The sequence below is a fragment of the Gopherus flavomarginatus genome, chromosome 4 (assembly GCF_025201925.1).
Source record: "Gopherus flavomarginatus isolate rGopFla2 chromosome 4, rGopFla2.mat.asm, whole genome shotgun sequence".
NCBI classification, from domain to species: Eukaryota; Metazoa; Chordata; order Testudines; family Testudinidae; genus Gopherus; species Gopherus flavomarginatus.
In genome coordinates this window covers 136,787,385-136,804,396 of record NC_066620.1, presented here as the reverse complement: position 1 = coordinate 136,804,396, position 17,012 = coordinate 136,787,385, and the positions used below count along the sequence as shown (strand labels likewise).

At 41.3% G+C, this 17,012-nt stretch overlaps 1 protein-coding gene across 4 annotated transcripts in view; it reads right to left on the bottom strand.

Annotated features, from left to right (window-relative positions):
• Positions 1–17,012, bottom strand: part of HACE1 (HECT domain and ankyrin repeat containing E3 ubiquitin protein ligase 1) — a 106,177-nt gene that overhangs the window by 57,787 nt on the left and 31,378 nt on the right. For 3 of the 4 annotated variants that reach the window (XM_050949235.1, XM_050949236.1, XM_050949238.1), the window contains one exon: positions 6,694–6,940. In XM_050949235.1, the coding sequence (XP_050805192.1) occupies positions 6,694–6,940 (247 nt within the window). The remainder of the gene's footprint in view (positions 1–6,693; positions 6,941–17,012) is intronic. The other variant, XM_050949237.1, reaches the window with a different exon arrangement.

Here is a 17,012-nt window from a genome sequence, read left to right as displayed (position 1 = left end):
TCAATTACTTCTCACAAGAGGTCAGAAGGTTAGCTTCCCTCCAAGGATGCATGACTGACTTTACCACAAAACAATGTAAGACTTAAATGTTTTAATTAAAAACAAGATTTACTGAATTACATAGAAGTCAGATTAAAAAGTAGCTGTACGCATAACATATATACTCTGAAAGACAAAGCTACGTAGGCATTTCCTCGATTAGCCTTGCATTTCTAAAGCATGCTTTCTCCTAAGTATTTCAGATGCTTGTCAGACACTCTTCTTGATTTCTTAGGACTCCTATTTTTAATTCTCTGTTCCATTATGCCCTGCAGGCACCAAACTGATATTCCTGGAGGTCTGACCCAAAATTCATTCAGATTGTATTCAGAGCCGTGGTCAAGGCAGTTTCAGTTCCTGTTTTCCTATTTCAACATTATGACTTACCAAATGTGAATACTCACACACACTTCGCAAAGTGGTCTACATTTTATGCTGGCATTAATGACTATGCCTAAGCAGGATGACTTAGTTGAAGTTGTCACCAAGAAACCAACTTAGTTTGCTTTTAAAACTACAGACTTTACACTTCATTCTATAATGATAAGAATGAATTTAATTCTATTCTATATCCAATATGAATCAGGAAAGAGTAACTGATCTCCATTATCTCCTCACACAGAGGGCTGTACTTGACCTCTCAAGGCCCCTTCCAGCCTTACATTTCTACGATTCTAGCATACATATCAAACATCCTTTGAGTCGTAGTTTTTATTCTTTGTGTGTCCAGAAAGGCTACTGTTCAGTAACAGATGGCATAACTCCTTCCTTAAACCTATTCATGTTGCATGTGCAGCACTTTCATTCTCTACTACAGTGGTTCTCAACCAGGGGTACATGTACATTTTTTCAATAATAGCATGCTGTGACACTTTTGTATGTCTATATCAGATTTGTAAGCAAGTAGTTTAAGTGACTGAAACTTGTGGGTACGAAAGACAAATCAGATTCCTGAAAGGGGCACAGTAATCCGGAAAGGTTGAGAGCCACTGCTCTACTGACCTGGAATGCCAGAAATCAAACTCAGCTCTCATGCTACAGTATATAGCAATACCTTCCAGCCAACAGACAAATGTTTTAGTTTTAAAAAGGTTTAGAGCAGGGAACCACTAGTCCATAAAAGCAATAGCCATATGACAACAAAAAAATCATACTTTGATACTAGAAATGAGAGAATCAAATGTTACAGGCTTCTCTGATTAGGACAGGGAGCTTATGAAAAGAAGTTCACCAGAAAAAAAGATCAAAGACTTTGGAAAAAAAAATCAGCAGAACAAGATAAATTAAACACTTAATACAGGCACTGAAGCCTAAAGAATACAAAGCCACAATTCAGGCACAGCATGTCTAACGTTTATTTGTCCCAGTGATCTCTTAAAGGATATTGCTTTGGATGCACAGGGAAATTAGTCAACAGCATCATCAACTTTGGGCTGTTCAATGCTTAATCAATAACAAGATCATCATAATTTATATTTCACCCATGAATGAGGCATCTGACCTTGCATATACTACCACCACTTAATTGGATTGCACTGTGTTAGTACCTAGCTGAAACAAGATGAACTAAGTCCAAAGTGAACTGAATTCAGATCAGGAAAGAGGTCACTCATGTTTTTTGTATTTGATCTCAGGTTTAGAAGATGCCCACTCTCAAGGACATGACTCAAGTCAAAGTATCCTGGAATAGAATTAATTTGTAAATCTGGAAGTGTGCAGATCACATTAGGATTTATTGGAATTACTAGCCAAGTTTATAGAGTTCTACAGTCTTAAAATTCTCCCAGTGCTAGACCCAAATAAAAGCAAACTGGCTATGACTTAAGCAATGTAAGACAGAAGCATGCTTGCAGGGGAAAATATTTAGAATAAGCAGAAGTAGTGCCTGCATGAGTTTTTCCACAGATAGTTTGCTCTTTTAGGGTCCTATTGGACCAATTATTGCCTCCAGTTTACAAGATAGCAAAGGTAATCTACAGTGAGTTTGAACACACAATGCAGAACAAGAAGTTCTGATCCTTTTCTAATGACTACCTCAAAGCAGCCATCCATGCCTGTCATTGACAAATTAGAGCTGCAATGTGATGTGGGACCATTACTTCAGTCTTAAATCTGAAATAATTTGAGGTATTCAATGGAATATAATGGGGAGAAGATTAGAACCCGGTCGAAGTAAACAGAAAAGAGGCTTCTCACAGGTAGACTTAATTTGAGTTAAAAGGGATTTCCTTCACTCTTGGGTTTCTAAATAAAATGTATATTAACCAAAGAATTTCTTTGCACAGCCAAAGTTCAGTATAATCAAGAAGTGAGTTTTAATTAGCTAGTGATTCCTTCACCTATGAAGAGGGGCTGACTCTAGTGCATTTTATCATCTGCATAACACAGGTAATGCATCCAATTTTAGTACCTTTGGAATCTCTTAAATGAAGCTGGCTGGGTCTGCTGTAGTGAGTTAAGGATGGAATCTTAACTATGCCTCCAATAAGATCGCACAGCTATTCTCTTCCCTCAAAGCGTGAGCTTTTTCCATGTCAGCCCATGCTCAGGGTCTATCCAAACTCTTTACACCTCTCCATGAAAGATTACTGTGACCATTTTTTTTTATTTAAGTGTTTAAAGCAGGGGTTGGAAAACTACAGCCCATGGGCAACGTCCAGCCTGTTAGACCTTTTAATCTGGCCCTCGAGCTCCCGCTGCAGGGACAGTGCCTGCAGAAGGGGCAGCACCTGCAGACAGGGCAGTGGGCAGAGATGCCTGGCCACGCCTCTATGTAGGTCATGGTGCTGCTTCCGGAAGCAGCTTGAGGTAAGTGCTGCCCAGAGCCTGCACCCATGACCCTCCCCACACTCTAGCCCCCTGCCCCAGCCCTTAACCCCTTCTCAGCCTCCGAATCCCTCGGTCCCAGCCCGGAACACACTCCTGCCCCCCAAACCGCTCATTCCCAGCCCCAACCCAGAGCCCGCACCCCCTCCTGCACTCCAACTCCCTGCCCCAGCCTGGAGCCCTCTCTCATTTCTGGTACCATCCCAGAGCCTTCACCCCCTCCTGCACTCCAAACCCTAATTTCAGGAGCATTCACGGTCCGCCATATAACTTCCATACCCAGATGTGACCCTCAGGCCAAAAAGTTTGCCCACCCTTGGTTTAAAGAAGAGGTGCCCTGAACTTTAGGCATTTCTGAAAATTATTTTAAAATATAATAAATCATAGATTCGTAGAATACCAGGGTTGGAAGGAACCTCAGGAGGTCATCTAGTCCCACCCCCTCTCAAAGTAGGACCAATCCTCAACTAAATCATCCCAGCCAAGGCTTTGTCAAGCCTGATCTTAAAAACATTAAGGAAGAAGATTCCACCATCTCCCTAGGTAACCATTACAGTGCTTCACTACCCTCCTAATGAAAAAGTTGTTCCTAATATCCAACCTAAACCTCCCCCACTGCAACTTGAGACCATTACTCCTTGTTCTGTCATCTGGTACCACTGAGAATAGTCTAGATCCATCCTCTGCAAACACTTGGAAGGTGGTAAGGTGATAGGGAATAGCCAGCATGGATTTGTAAAGAACAAATCATGTCAAATCATTCTGATAGGATAACCAGTCTTGTGGATAAGGGAGAAGTGGTGGATATGGTATATCTAGACTTTAGTAAGGCATTTGATACGGTCTCACATGATATTCTTATCAATAAACTAGGCAAATACAATTTAGATGGGGCTACTGTAAGGTGGGTGCATAACTGGCTGGATAACCGTACTCAGAGAGTAGTTATTAACGGTTCACAATCCTGCTGGAAAGGTATAACAAGTGGGGTTCTGCAGGGGTCTGTTTTGGGACCAGCTCTGTTCAACATCTTCATCAATGACTTAGATATTGGCATAGAAAGTATGCTGATTAAGTTTGCAGATGATACCAATTTGGGAGGGTTTGCAACTGCTTTGGAGGATAGGGTCATAATTCAAAACGATCTGGACAAATTGGAGAAATGGTCTGAGGTAAACAGGATGAAGTTTAACAAAGACAAATGCAAAGTGCTCCAGTTAGGAAGGAACAATCAATCAGTTTCACACATACAGAATGGGAACAGGCTGCCTACGAAGGAGTACGGCACAAAGGGATCTAGGGGTTATAGTGGACCACAAGCTAAATACGAGTCAACAGTGTGATGCTGTTACAAAGAAAGCAAACATGATTCTGGGATGCATTAACAGGTATGTTCTGAACAAGACACAAGAAGTCATTCTTCCACTCTACTCTGCACTGGTTAGGCCTCAACTGGAATATTGTGTCCAGTTCTGGGCACCACATTTCAAGAAAGGAAGTTTCTAGAGTTGCTCTTTCCTTGACAGGAACCCAGTGACTTCACCTAGTGAAGAATACATCCATCTGCCTACAAGAGGGAACACTGTTCTCATACAACATCTGTTCTCAGAATTCTGCACTGGTTTAAATGAGTGCATAGCATTCATCCTTTGCACTCGTTCTTCTCACTTCTGGGTGCAATTAAAAGCAAAGCCCCAATGGTTTGAAAGCTAGCTACATAAGACTACTCCTTTCATAACAGCAGTCATGAAAGTTAAACTAACTGGAACCCTAGACAGAGTTCTGCCACTGGCTTTACAGTTTAAGTTAAGGACCTTTGCCTTTAAAAAGATTACAAGTTAAAGCCTAAATTTAGCAATTTTGAGGGTACTATGAAAGATATTTTAATATGATTTGACACTGTGCTTATTTCACCTTTAAATGGATTTATATTTTGACTTGTGGCAGTAACTTTTGCTACTCACTGTGGTTATTTCAGAAGTTTGTACTTGATACGTATCAATCGATTCTGGCCCCACTGAAGTTACAACAGGAGTCAGTTTTACCATTGACTTCAGTAGGACCACTACAACACCCAAGATGTATATTTTTAAATGTATTAAATATGTACACATTGTTTGGTATAATTCACAGGTCTAAAGCAGCCTCCACTTGAAACAGTAACCACTGCTAACTGGCAGACACAGTATGACATTTCTTTCTTCCCAAAGGATTAAAGTGATCAGGACCACTACATACTTAAGGAAGGATTAAAGAGGAAAACATGTCTTCTGGGAGCCAAATACTGTCTGGCCCCCACCAGCTAAGCTACCTGAATACTGTGAGTCCAAAAGGAGCATACTACTTGTAACATGCCACTGAAGACTTTTACACTAGGCCTCTCCATTGCTAGTCAAGTAAAATATACACCTGGAGATAAGGGTTAACCACCTGAAAGTGAAAATTAATCTGTGCTAAAATACCCAGACAGAAAAGCCATCAGAAGCCAAGGCAGAATCCTTTCTTCAAAATTTTAAGATTTTGAAACGCAGACAAAACTTCACTAAAAAACAAAACAAACTGAGACCCATCATGCAATTCTCACTTTTGCAAATTAGCAAGTTAAGATTTGAAGCCATGTTAGTACAGTACATAGTTAAATATACTAAGCTCATGTATTTGAAAATATAAGTTTGCTTTATAGCGTAAAAAAACTATTACCAGTGCATTTTGAGAAAGCAATGTGATTTTAGTAATACAAACCTTCCCCACAGCACCCTGCCATTAAAATCTTTGTTGACAATAAAGAAGGGCACTGTGAATAGAGTTTAGTGATGTTCACCTGCGTATCAAGTAATTCAATTTTAATATTTCAGTTTTAGGAAAAAGCGTGAGTTATATTAGCAATATTTCTTCTGCTGTAGATTTCATATTTCCCAGTAGAGTCACTGAGAAAAAGGATAGACTATTTTACCATCAAGAATTAGACAATATCTGAAACAGAGGCTTTTTAAATTTGCATATTTTCTCCCCTCCTTCCAGTAGGTGACACTATTCAACAAAATGAAGAATTACAAGGTTTGAATTTTGAGTATTCTTTTTTGGGGCTGCTTTGTTTCTACCAATATATCCATCTCTCAGTATACCTATCTACCTCCCTCCCTCAATGCTAAATGTGATTTTCATGTTGAAGAAAATGTAACAATGTGTTTTGAAAAGAAGTAATTTAGAGGATAGCAAAAACGGAATGCTTTACAAAATAGCAAGTTACACAATTTCCTACTGAAGTATCATATATATGAAAAATATACATTCAGAGGTGAGACTTTTCATTAACAGAGCTTTGTGCAGATGTTTCAAGATACTATAAAGCCAATTAACTTTGAAGTATTCAATAATAAAGTTATTGGTTGAAAGTTCTTAAACAAGGTTACTTCAGAAAAGACTTGGTGATGAAAGTAAAAAGAAACAGATTAAATTTAATCTATTTTGAGAAATCAGATAAAAGAAGTGATAAAAACCTTATAAACCTCTAATCATCATATTCTGGATTTACATTAATACATTCTAGTATATTTCCTAATGTTATAGCATTGAGATTACAAGCTATACTACTAAACCTAAAACAGAAATAAAAACCTAAGATCTACCATAACAAACACAGATTGATAATTAAAGCATTTAAAATGTCTTATAAATGACATTAGATTATTAGTAGGAGACATTAAGAAGAGAAAAAGAATAGGTAAGATGTAGGTCAGTAAAAAATGTAATGTAAAAACCTGATTACACAAAAAGTAAAGAAGTGGGCCTGGTTTAAAAACAGATACAGGTACCAACCAAACTTACTTCCTGTTCATGAGATGTCTGATTAATGAATGCATGCTTTGTGAAATTCATCTCTTTAACGTCTATCTTCCTAACAACGTCATATACTTTTCTGACCTTGAACACCTGACTTCTTGGAGTTTTATTTCCATTGTAGCCCATGTCATTTCCATTATTGGGAGAGGATGGGCCAATGCGAAAGACATGACAAAATATCCTCACGATCCTTAAGAGACTCTTCATTTGAGCTTCATAGTTACTTGACAAGCTGGGGGGAAAAAAAGATATTGATTTAAGTATTTTTTCCCTAAATTAAATGATTCAGTATATAAAGGGGTAAACACAGGCCAATGTTTGTGGATTTAACGCTTCTCCAACACACATGGCTAACAAATGATGGACCTATTCCCTAGCCAAAAAGGTCAAGGAACACATGCTGTAATTTTTACTGATTTCTAACCATATTTAAATTCTAGATATTTTGCAATAATAGCTAAGTAAAAATAGCAAATACAAACTTTTAGGGTACATTTTGTTAGTATTTGTATATACCTACACCTCTTCTGAAGCATGGGTGAGAGATGCTATCTACAACAGTAAGGTCTTAGCACACCACTAATCATAAACCAAGCTGACTCAAAAGAAAATGTTTTCATTGCTTCCACAAAAAAAAGGTAAGTGATGAACAGCATGCTAGCTAGTATTCTGTCTCAAGTAATACTGTAATAATGTAACTTATGTAATAATATTCAAAAAAGTCACACTTACTAAATAAATAAAACGTTTAATACTTGCGTGACTAGATTGGACAGAACTTCAACTGTAGACCAGTATCCTTGCACCATTAGTGTAATTAATGAATTCACTGATATCTAGATTATATATTAAACACTATAGACTCAACCATGTTCAGATTGCTTTCTGTTAACAAGCTGTACAACCAAGCTTCAAGAATTTTTCAAGCCTGATAAAAAGGATGCTTGTCCTCTATGAAAAATCTGAAGACACCATAACACAGTTTTAAACAACTTCAAGGAGTTAAACTTAGTATTTTAATATGCTAGATGCAGTTGTTGAGTGTCAACTCTGACTTTAAATACAATAAATCAGTGGTTCTCAACCAAGGGTCCACAAGCAGGGCCAACATTACACTTGCTAGGGCCCAGGGCAGAAAGCCAAAGCCCCACCACATGGGGCTGAAGCCCAGGGGCCCCAAGCCCTGCCAACCAGTCCTGAGCAATTTAGTTTCATGGGGCCCCCTGTGGCGTGGGGGCCCAGGCAACTGCCCTGCTTGCTACCCATCACTGACTTTGGCTTTTATATGCAGAAAAACTGTTGTGGCACAAGTGGGCCATGGAATTTTTTTTAGCATGTTGGGGGTGGGGGGGAACCTCAGAAAGAAAAAGGTTGAAAACCCCTACAATAAATTATACCTTCTAGTTTTTGAGACGTGTGTGGTGACATGGCTATAAGAAACCATATACCGGCTCACCTACTACCTTGAAGGGTGTTGTTATAGTGCCCTGACTAGGTTACTGAACTAGTGAATATTAATGTTATAGCATAAGTTGTTCCAATCTATGCAACATACCAAATAACGCCATACCACAATAATGCCCCAACAATATTATAATATTCATTAAAGAAGAAGATCTGTCAGTGAGGAAACAGCCTAGATCTGCTGCAATAGCCTATACATAGTATATAAACACTGGGTATTAAAAGGTCATATAAGCCAGTTTTCAATATTTCTTAAAACATGGTTTGCCTGTCTGTCACAGAAGGTAGCATAACCATTTTTAAACAACGATAACCTAAACCAGACCAAACCACGTGTAAAACTGGTTCAAGCAACATTAGAGTGCCAACAGCATATGAAGCACTGTACTAGACAAAGACAGCACCTGTTCTGATTTTGATGGGGTCAAAGAGTTCATCCACTAAAAAAAGGAAACAAAGGAGGGGGGAAACTACATTTTTTAAAGACTGCCTTTTTAAATAAAAAAGTTACTACTAAAATATTTGAGGATTTAAATTAACACATTTTTGGAAAAGTGATATGTAGAGTTCACATCTTTCCTGCTATTTGATCTTTGACCAGGGAGCTTTTCGTAAGCCAGGATTAACAAAGAATAGTATTACAACGTGATAGAAAAGGCTGCATTTTCCGCCTAGTTAAATTTAAAAAAAAAAAAAAAAAGGAAAAAAAAAAATACAGGTTCAAAATTGTGATCATCTAAGACCTTGGTCACAGCCATACATTTATCATTTGGGAGATTCTTATCTAGCCACCAAAGTTTCTGAACACAGAATTTTAATTTAAATAATGAGACAAACTTAATCCACCCATGTGTATCAGCCAATGGCCTAGTGTCAATTTTTTCCACATTAGAATTGGGTTCCAATCTTTTGCTTCCCAGGCTGAGAATGCTTCCTAAGTATATGACCAGCCCAAAAGAAGAAATAAGATAACGTTTTCCCTAAACTAGTACACCTCTATCCCGATATAACACGGTCCTCAGGAGCCAAAAAATCTCACCGCCTTATAGGTGAGACTGAGTTATATCGTGTTTGGTCTGATATGGCGTACTGGCAAGAGCCGGTATGCCATGCCAGACTGGACTGGCTTCCCTGGTAGTGATTTAAAGGGCCTGGTGCGCCAGCCACTGTGGGGAGCCCCGGTCCCTTTAAATCACCGCCGGAGCTCTGGCAGCAGGGCTCGGGCGGGGATTTAAAGGGCCTGGGGCTCCCCACAGCAGCCAGAGCCCTGGGCCCTTTAAATCACCACCGGAGCTCTAGCAGTGGGGCTCGGGTGGGGATTTAAAGGGCTTGGGACTCCACATGAATTCAGATATAATGCAGTAAAGCAGCGGGGCTCAGGTGGCGCTTTAATGGACCCGGGGCTCCACGCTGCTTTACCACGTTATATCCGAATTCGTGTTTTATTAGGTCACATTGTATCAGGGTAGAGATGTATTAATGAACCCTGGATTGCGTTCCATCCAGTCCTTCTCTGCAAAAAGTATCCCACCACATCTACTGTATGTTACAGAAAAGCTATACCAGATATGCTGAGTATTAAGATACTACTTACATTGCTCCACCTGCAAAACTAGCCTTCCTTAGTTACAAAGAAGGTTAACTATACAAGCAACAGCACACACTGTGAGGTGGAGAAGTATTATCCCCATTTTACATACGGGGAACCAAGGCACAGAGATTCAAGTGCAACTTGAGACCACCGCTTCTTGTTTTGTCATCTGCTACAACTGAGAACAGCCTAGCTCCATCCTCTTTGGAACCCCCCTTCAGGTAACTGAAGACTGCCATCATATCCTCCCTCACTCTTCTCTTCTGCAGACTAAATAACCCCCGTTTCCTCAGCCTCTCTTTGTAAGTCATGTGCCCCAGCCCCCTAATCATTTTTGTTGCCCTTCACTGGACTCTCTCCAATTTGTCCACATTCATTCTGTAGTGGGGGCACCAAAACCGGATGCAATACTCCAGGTGTGGCCTCACCAGTGCCGAATAGAGGGGAATAATCACTTCCCTCAATCTGCTGGCAATGCTCCTACTAATACAGCCCAATATGCCATTGGCCTTCTTGGCAACAAGGGAACAGTGTTGACTCATATCCAGCTTCTAGTCCCCTGTAATCCCCAGGTCCTTTTCTGCAGAATTGATGCTTAGCCAGTCAGTCCCCAGCCTGTAGGATTCTTCCTACAGGCTGGGGACTGTAGGAACCCCAGCATAGGATTCTTCCTTCCTAAGTGCAGAATTCTGCACTTGTCCTTGTTGAACCTCAGACTTCTTTTGGCCCAATCCTCCAATTTGTCTAGGTCACTCTGGACCCTATCCCTACTCACCATCATATCTACCACTCCCCTCATCTTAGTGTCATCTGCAAACTTGCAGTAGGTGCAATTAACCACATCATCCAGATCATTAATGAAGACGTTGAACAAAACCAGCCTCAGAACCAACCCCTGGGACACTCTGCTTGATACTGGATGCCAACTAGATGTCAAGCTGTTGATCACTACCCATTGAGCCCGACAATCTAGCCAGCTTTCTATTTACCTTATAGCCCATTCATCCAATCCATATTTTCTTAACTTGCTGGCAAGAATACTGTGGAAGACCATATCAAAAATTTGCTAAAGTCAAGATACATCACATCCACTGCTTTCCTCATATCCACAGAGCCAGTTATCTCATCATAGAAGGCAATCGGGTTGGTCAGGCATGACTTGCCCTTGATGAATCCATGCTGACTGCTTCTGATAACCCTCTTCTCTTCCAAGTGCTTCAAGATGGATTCCCTGAGGACCTGCTCCATGATTTTGCCAGAGACTGAAGTGAGGCTGACTGGTCTGTAGTTCCCCAGTTTCTCTTTTTTAAATATGGGCACTATAGTTGCCTTTTTCCAATCATCCGAGACCTCCTCCGATCGCCACGAATTTTTAAAGATAATAGCCAATGGTTCTGCAATCACACCAGCCTTATCAGCCATCACTTCAGCACCCTTAGATACATTAGATCTGGATCCATGGACTTGTGCATGTCCAGCTTTTCTGAATAGTCCTTAACCTGTTCTTTCACCACTGAGGACTTTTCTGAAGTCCAGGGTCTCCTTTCTTCAGGATCCTGAACTCAACCATCTCATGGTCACTGCTGCCTAGGTTGCCAACCACTTCTACTTCCCCTACCAATTCATCCCTATTTGTAAGCAGCAGGCCAAAAGGAGCACGGCCCATAGTCGATTCCTTCAGCACTTGTACCAGGAAGTTGTCCCCAACACTCTCCAAAAACTTGCTGGATTGTCTGTGCACTGCTGTATTGATCTCTCAGCAGATGTCAGGGTGATTGAAGTCCCCCATGAGAACCATGGTCTGTGATCTGGAGACTTCAGTTAGTTGTCCAGAGAAAGCCTAGTCTCTCTCATTTTTCTGATCTGGTGGTCTATAGCACATGCCCACCAAGACTTGTTGCTCTCGCCTCTAAACTGAACCCAAAGACTCTCAACAGGCTTTTCTCCAGTTTCAAACTAGAGCTCTGAGCAATCATACCACTCTCTTACATACAATGCAACTTCTCCACCTTCCCTCCCAGACCTGTGCTTCCTGAACAGTTTATACCCATCCATGACAGTGCTCCAGTCATGTGAACTGCCCCACCAGTTTGTTATTCCAAACACATAATAGTTCCTTGATTGTGGCAGGACTTCCAATTCTTCCAGCTTCTTTCCCAGGCTTCTTGCATTTGTGTACATGTGTGACAGTGCCATCCATAAGGCTTTACAGAAATATGCTCATGGATGTACATATATAGAACACAACTAGAAGGTATTTTATGCTACGTATGTCATGTAACATCTCTGTAAAGATTATGATCTACTGAATCTATTAATCCTATTGTATGCATGTATCATTTTGTATTATAAATATTGCCTGCATACTTGTTTGATTCTAAGCAGGCTGTACTGAAACAGTTGGTCAGCTTCCTGAGGAAAGACTATTTTCAGTTAGTGCCCAGTCAAGAAACACTTAAGCCAACAATGAATTTGAAGACACCAATCCACATCTAAGCTTTCCTAGGAATGTGGCTTGGCTGGTAAGTAACTCGGTCATGCATGGACATGTAACTTGCCCAGGTGACTCCTGGCTTGACTTTGCATAGGAGAGCCAGCATGAGGAATCCCCTAGCTACCACCTGAGCTGGAACAAGGGCTGTACCACGGGAAAGGACTGTGCCCAGACTAAGGAGGGCATCCAGTCTGTGAAAAAAACGTACTGAAACATCTTTCAGGGTGAGATTATCTGTACTCAATTGTATTATAGTATTAGGCTTAGAGTTGCATGGTTTTTGTTTTTTTGGCTTGGTAACTCACTTTGTTCTGTTACTACTTGGAACCACTTAAATCCTACTTTCTGTATTTAATAAAATCATTTTTTACTTATTAACTCAGAGTATGTGTTAATACCTGGGGAGGCAAACAGCTGTGCATCTCTTTCTATCAGGGTTATAGAGGGCGAACAATTTATGAGTTTACCCTATATAAGCTTTATACAGGGTAAAATGGAATTATTTGGGTTTAGACCCCCATTGGGAGTTGGACATCTAAGTGTTCAAAACAAGAACACTTCTGTAAGCTGCTTTCAGGTAAGCCTACAGCTGTTAGGGAATGTGATTCAGACCGGGCTCAAACCAGGCAGGGCACTGAAGTCCTAAGCTGACAGGGCAAGAAGACAGCAGCAGAAGTAGTCTTGGCACATCAGGTGGCAGCTCCCAAGGGGGGGGATTCTGTGATTTAACCCGTCACAACAGGCACCTTAAGAAAACTAGCCGATTGCCCTACTTTCTCAGTAGGAATCAGGAGGCTTCTTGTCTTGTACGCTCCTCCTCGTGTTTCCTCCAGGTATCCCACTCCCCCACTTACCTCTGTGCTTAGGTCACCATTCCCAAGCGAACCTAGTTTAAAACCCTCCTCACTAGGGGTACGTCTTCACTACGCGCCGTATCGGAGGGTAGCATCAATTGCTCGGGGATTGATATATCATGTCTCATCTAGACACGATATATCGATCCCCAAACGTGCTTATATCGATTCCGTAACTCCACCAACCCAAACGGAGTTGCAGAATCGACAGGGGGAGCCATGGACATCGATTCCACGCTGTGAGGACAGTGAGTAATTCAATCTTAGATACTTCGACTTCAGCTACGTTATTCATGTAGCTGAAGTTGCGTATCTAAGATCGATTTTCTCCCGTAGTGTAGACCAGCCCTAGGTTAGCAAGTCTGCCTGCAAAGATGCTCTTCTCTCTCTTCACTAGGTGGATCAAATCTCTTCCTAGCAATCCCTTTTCCTGGAACAATACCCCATGGTAGAAAAATTCAAACCCCTCTCTCCGACACCACCTGCGTAACCACGCATTCACCTCCACAATTCAACAGTCCCTGCCTGGGCCTTTTCCTTCAACAGGGAGGATGGATGACAACATGACTTGCACCTCAAACTCCTTTATCCTTCTTCCCAGAGCCACGTAGTCTGCAGTGATCTGCTCAAGGTCATTCTTGGCAGTATCACTGGTGCCCACATGGACAAGTAGAAAGGGTAACAGTCCGAGGCCTTGATCAGTCTTGACAAACACTCCATCACGTCCTGGATTCTAACTCCAGGCAAGCAGAACACTTTGAGTCTCCGATCTGGGCTGCAAATGGATGACTCCATCCCCCTTAGGAGGGAGTCCCCAACCACCACCACCCATCTCCTCTTGAGAGTGGTGGTCCTGGAACCCCTATCCCTAGGACAATGCATGTCATGCTTCCCTGCTGATGGGATTTCCTTCTGACAGCTTCCCTCAGAGGGCTCTTCCAAATCCTTCTCTGTAGTAGTACCGGTGGAGAGCCTCAAAACAGTTTTGCACCTCTATCTGCATTGGGGGTACACAGGTTCTCCTCTTTCTTCTTCTGGAGGTCACCTGCTGCCAATACTCTTCCTCATTCTGCACCTCACTCTGATTCGTCAGCATGTTTTGCTTCCAGAACCAAACACTGACTTCTATCCAAAAAAACCTCATTTTCTCTGATGCAACGCAGGGTTGATACTTCGTTCTCCAGTCCTCTAACCTTCTCTTATAATATGGAAACCAGCTTGTACTTCATACAGATGAAGTCACATCTGTCTTCTGGGAGAAAGACAAACATGGTACATTCTGAGCAGGTCACAACAGCTGACTGCTCACTATCCATGTCTTCCTTCTAAAAGGCTCCTCAGATGTTGTATGTAATGGTCAAAGGAGCCTGTACAGCAAAAACACTCTGTGTGACCTCCCCACAGGCGAACTCCCAGGCAAACTCCCTCTGTTTGCCTGTCCGCTGTTTGCAACTGGCTGCCTTTTTATAAGGCTGCTGGCTCAAAGCAGGTGGCCTGGCTCAAAGCCTGCTCTCCAATCAACGACTCAAGACCCACCTGGAACAAGGCACTCCCAATTCACACTTTTCAAACACCCACACAGTCAAACAGTCGCACTATTCTGTCTTGCAGAAGCACTTATGTTAGGATGACATTTAGCTGAAGGAACATGAAGCAACAGTTTTAGCTAAACTTTGTAAAATGGAAGACACGGTCTGTGACATTAAACCCCATATTCTCCATAGAAATATTGTTATGATATGAATATGGCATCACTAAGACATGTTTTATGCATGATAGGTCTTGTGAGATCATTGAAAAGGTTATAGATTCATAGATTCATAGACTCTAGGACTGGAAGGGACCTCGAGAGGTCATCGAGTCCAGTCCCCTGCCCTCATGGCAAGAACAAATATTGTCTAGACCATCCCTAATAGACATTTATCTAAACTACTCTTAAATATCTCCAGAGATGGAGATTCCACAACTTCCCTAGGCAATCTATTCCAGTGTTTAACTACCCTGACAGTTAGAAACTTTTTCCTAATGTCCAACCTAAATCTCCCTTGCTGCAGTTTAAGCCCATTGCTTCTTGTTCTATCATTGGAGGCTAAGGTGAACAAGTTTTCTCTCTCCTCCTGATGACACCCTTTTAGATACCTGAAAACTGCTATCATGTCTCCTCTCAGTCTTCTCTTTTCCAAACTAAACAAACCCAATTCCTTCAGCCTTCCTTCATAGGTCATGTTCTCAAGACCTTTAATCATTCTTGTTGCTCTTCTCTGGACCCTCTCCAATTTCTCCACAACTTTCTTGAAATGCGGTGCCCAGAACTGGACACAATATTCCAGCTGAGGCCTGACCAGCGCAGAGTAAAGCGGAAGAATGACTTCTCGTGTCTTGTTTACAACACACCTGTTAATGCATCCCAGAATCACGTTTGCTTTTTTTGCAACAGTATCACACTGTTGACTCATATTAAGCTTGTGGTCTACTATGACCCCTAGATCTCTTTCTGCCATATTCCTTCCTAGATAGTCTCTTCCCATTCTGTATGTGTGAAACTGATTGTTCCTTCCTAAAGTGGAGCACTTTGTATTTATCTTTATTGAACTTCATCCTGTTTACCTCAGACCATTTCTCCAATTTGTCCAGATCATTTTGAATTTTGACCCTGTCCTCCAAAGCAGTTGCAATCCCTCCCAGTTTGGTATCGTCCGCAAATTTAATAAGCGTACTTTCTATGCCAACATCTAAATCGTTGATGAAGATATTGAACAGAACCGGTCCCAAAACAGACCCCTGCAGAACCCCACTTGTTATACCTTTCCAGCAGGATTGGGAGCCATTAACAACTACTCTCTGAGTACGGTTATCCAGCCAGTTATGCACCCACCTTATAGTAGCCCCATCTAAATTGTACTTTCCTAGTTTATCTATAAGAATATCATGCGAGACCGTATCAAATGCCTTACTAAAGTCTAGGTATATCACATCCACTGCTTCTCCCTTATCCACAAGGCTCGTTATCCTATCAAAGAACGCTATCAGATTAGTTTGACACGATTAGTTCTTTACAAATCCATGCTGGCTATTCCCTATCACCTTACCACCTTCCAAGTGTTTGCAGATGATTTCTTTAATTACCTGCTCCATTATCTTCCCTGGCACAGAAGTTAAACTAACTGGTCTGTAGTTTCCTGGATTGTTTTTATTTCCCTTTTTATAGATGGGCACTATATTTGCCCCCTTCCAGTCTTCTGGAATCTCCCCCGTCTCCCATGATTTCCCAAAGATAATAGCTAGAGGTTCAGATACCTCTTCCATTAACTCCTTGAGTATTCTAGGATGCATTTCATCAGGCCCTGGTGACTTGCAGGCATCTAACTTTTCTAAGTGATTTTTTACTTGTTCTTTTTTTATTTTATCTTCTAAACCTACCCTCTTCCCGTAAGCATTCACTATATTAGACATTCCTTCAGACTTCTCAGTGAAGACTGAAACAAAGAAGTCATTAAGCATCTCTGCCATTTCCAAGTCTCCCGTTACTGTTTCCCCCTCCTCACTGAGCAGTGGGCCTATCCTGTCCTTGGTCTTCCTCTTGCTTCTAATGTATTGATAAAAAGTCTTCTTGTTTCCCTTTATTCCCATAGCTAGTTTGAGTTCATTTTGTGCCTTTGCCTTTCTAATCTTGCCTCTGCATTCCTGTGTTATTGGCCTATATTCATCCTTTGTAAACTGACAGTTTCCATTTTTTATATGACGCCTTTTTATTTTGTAGGTCACGCAAGATCTCATGGTTAAGCCAAGGTGGTCTTTTGCCACATTTTCTATCTTTCCTAACCGTCGGAATAGCTTGCTTTTGGTCCCTTAATAGTGTCCCTTTGAAAAACTGCCAACTCTCCTCAGTTGTTTTTCCCCT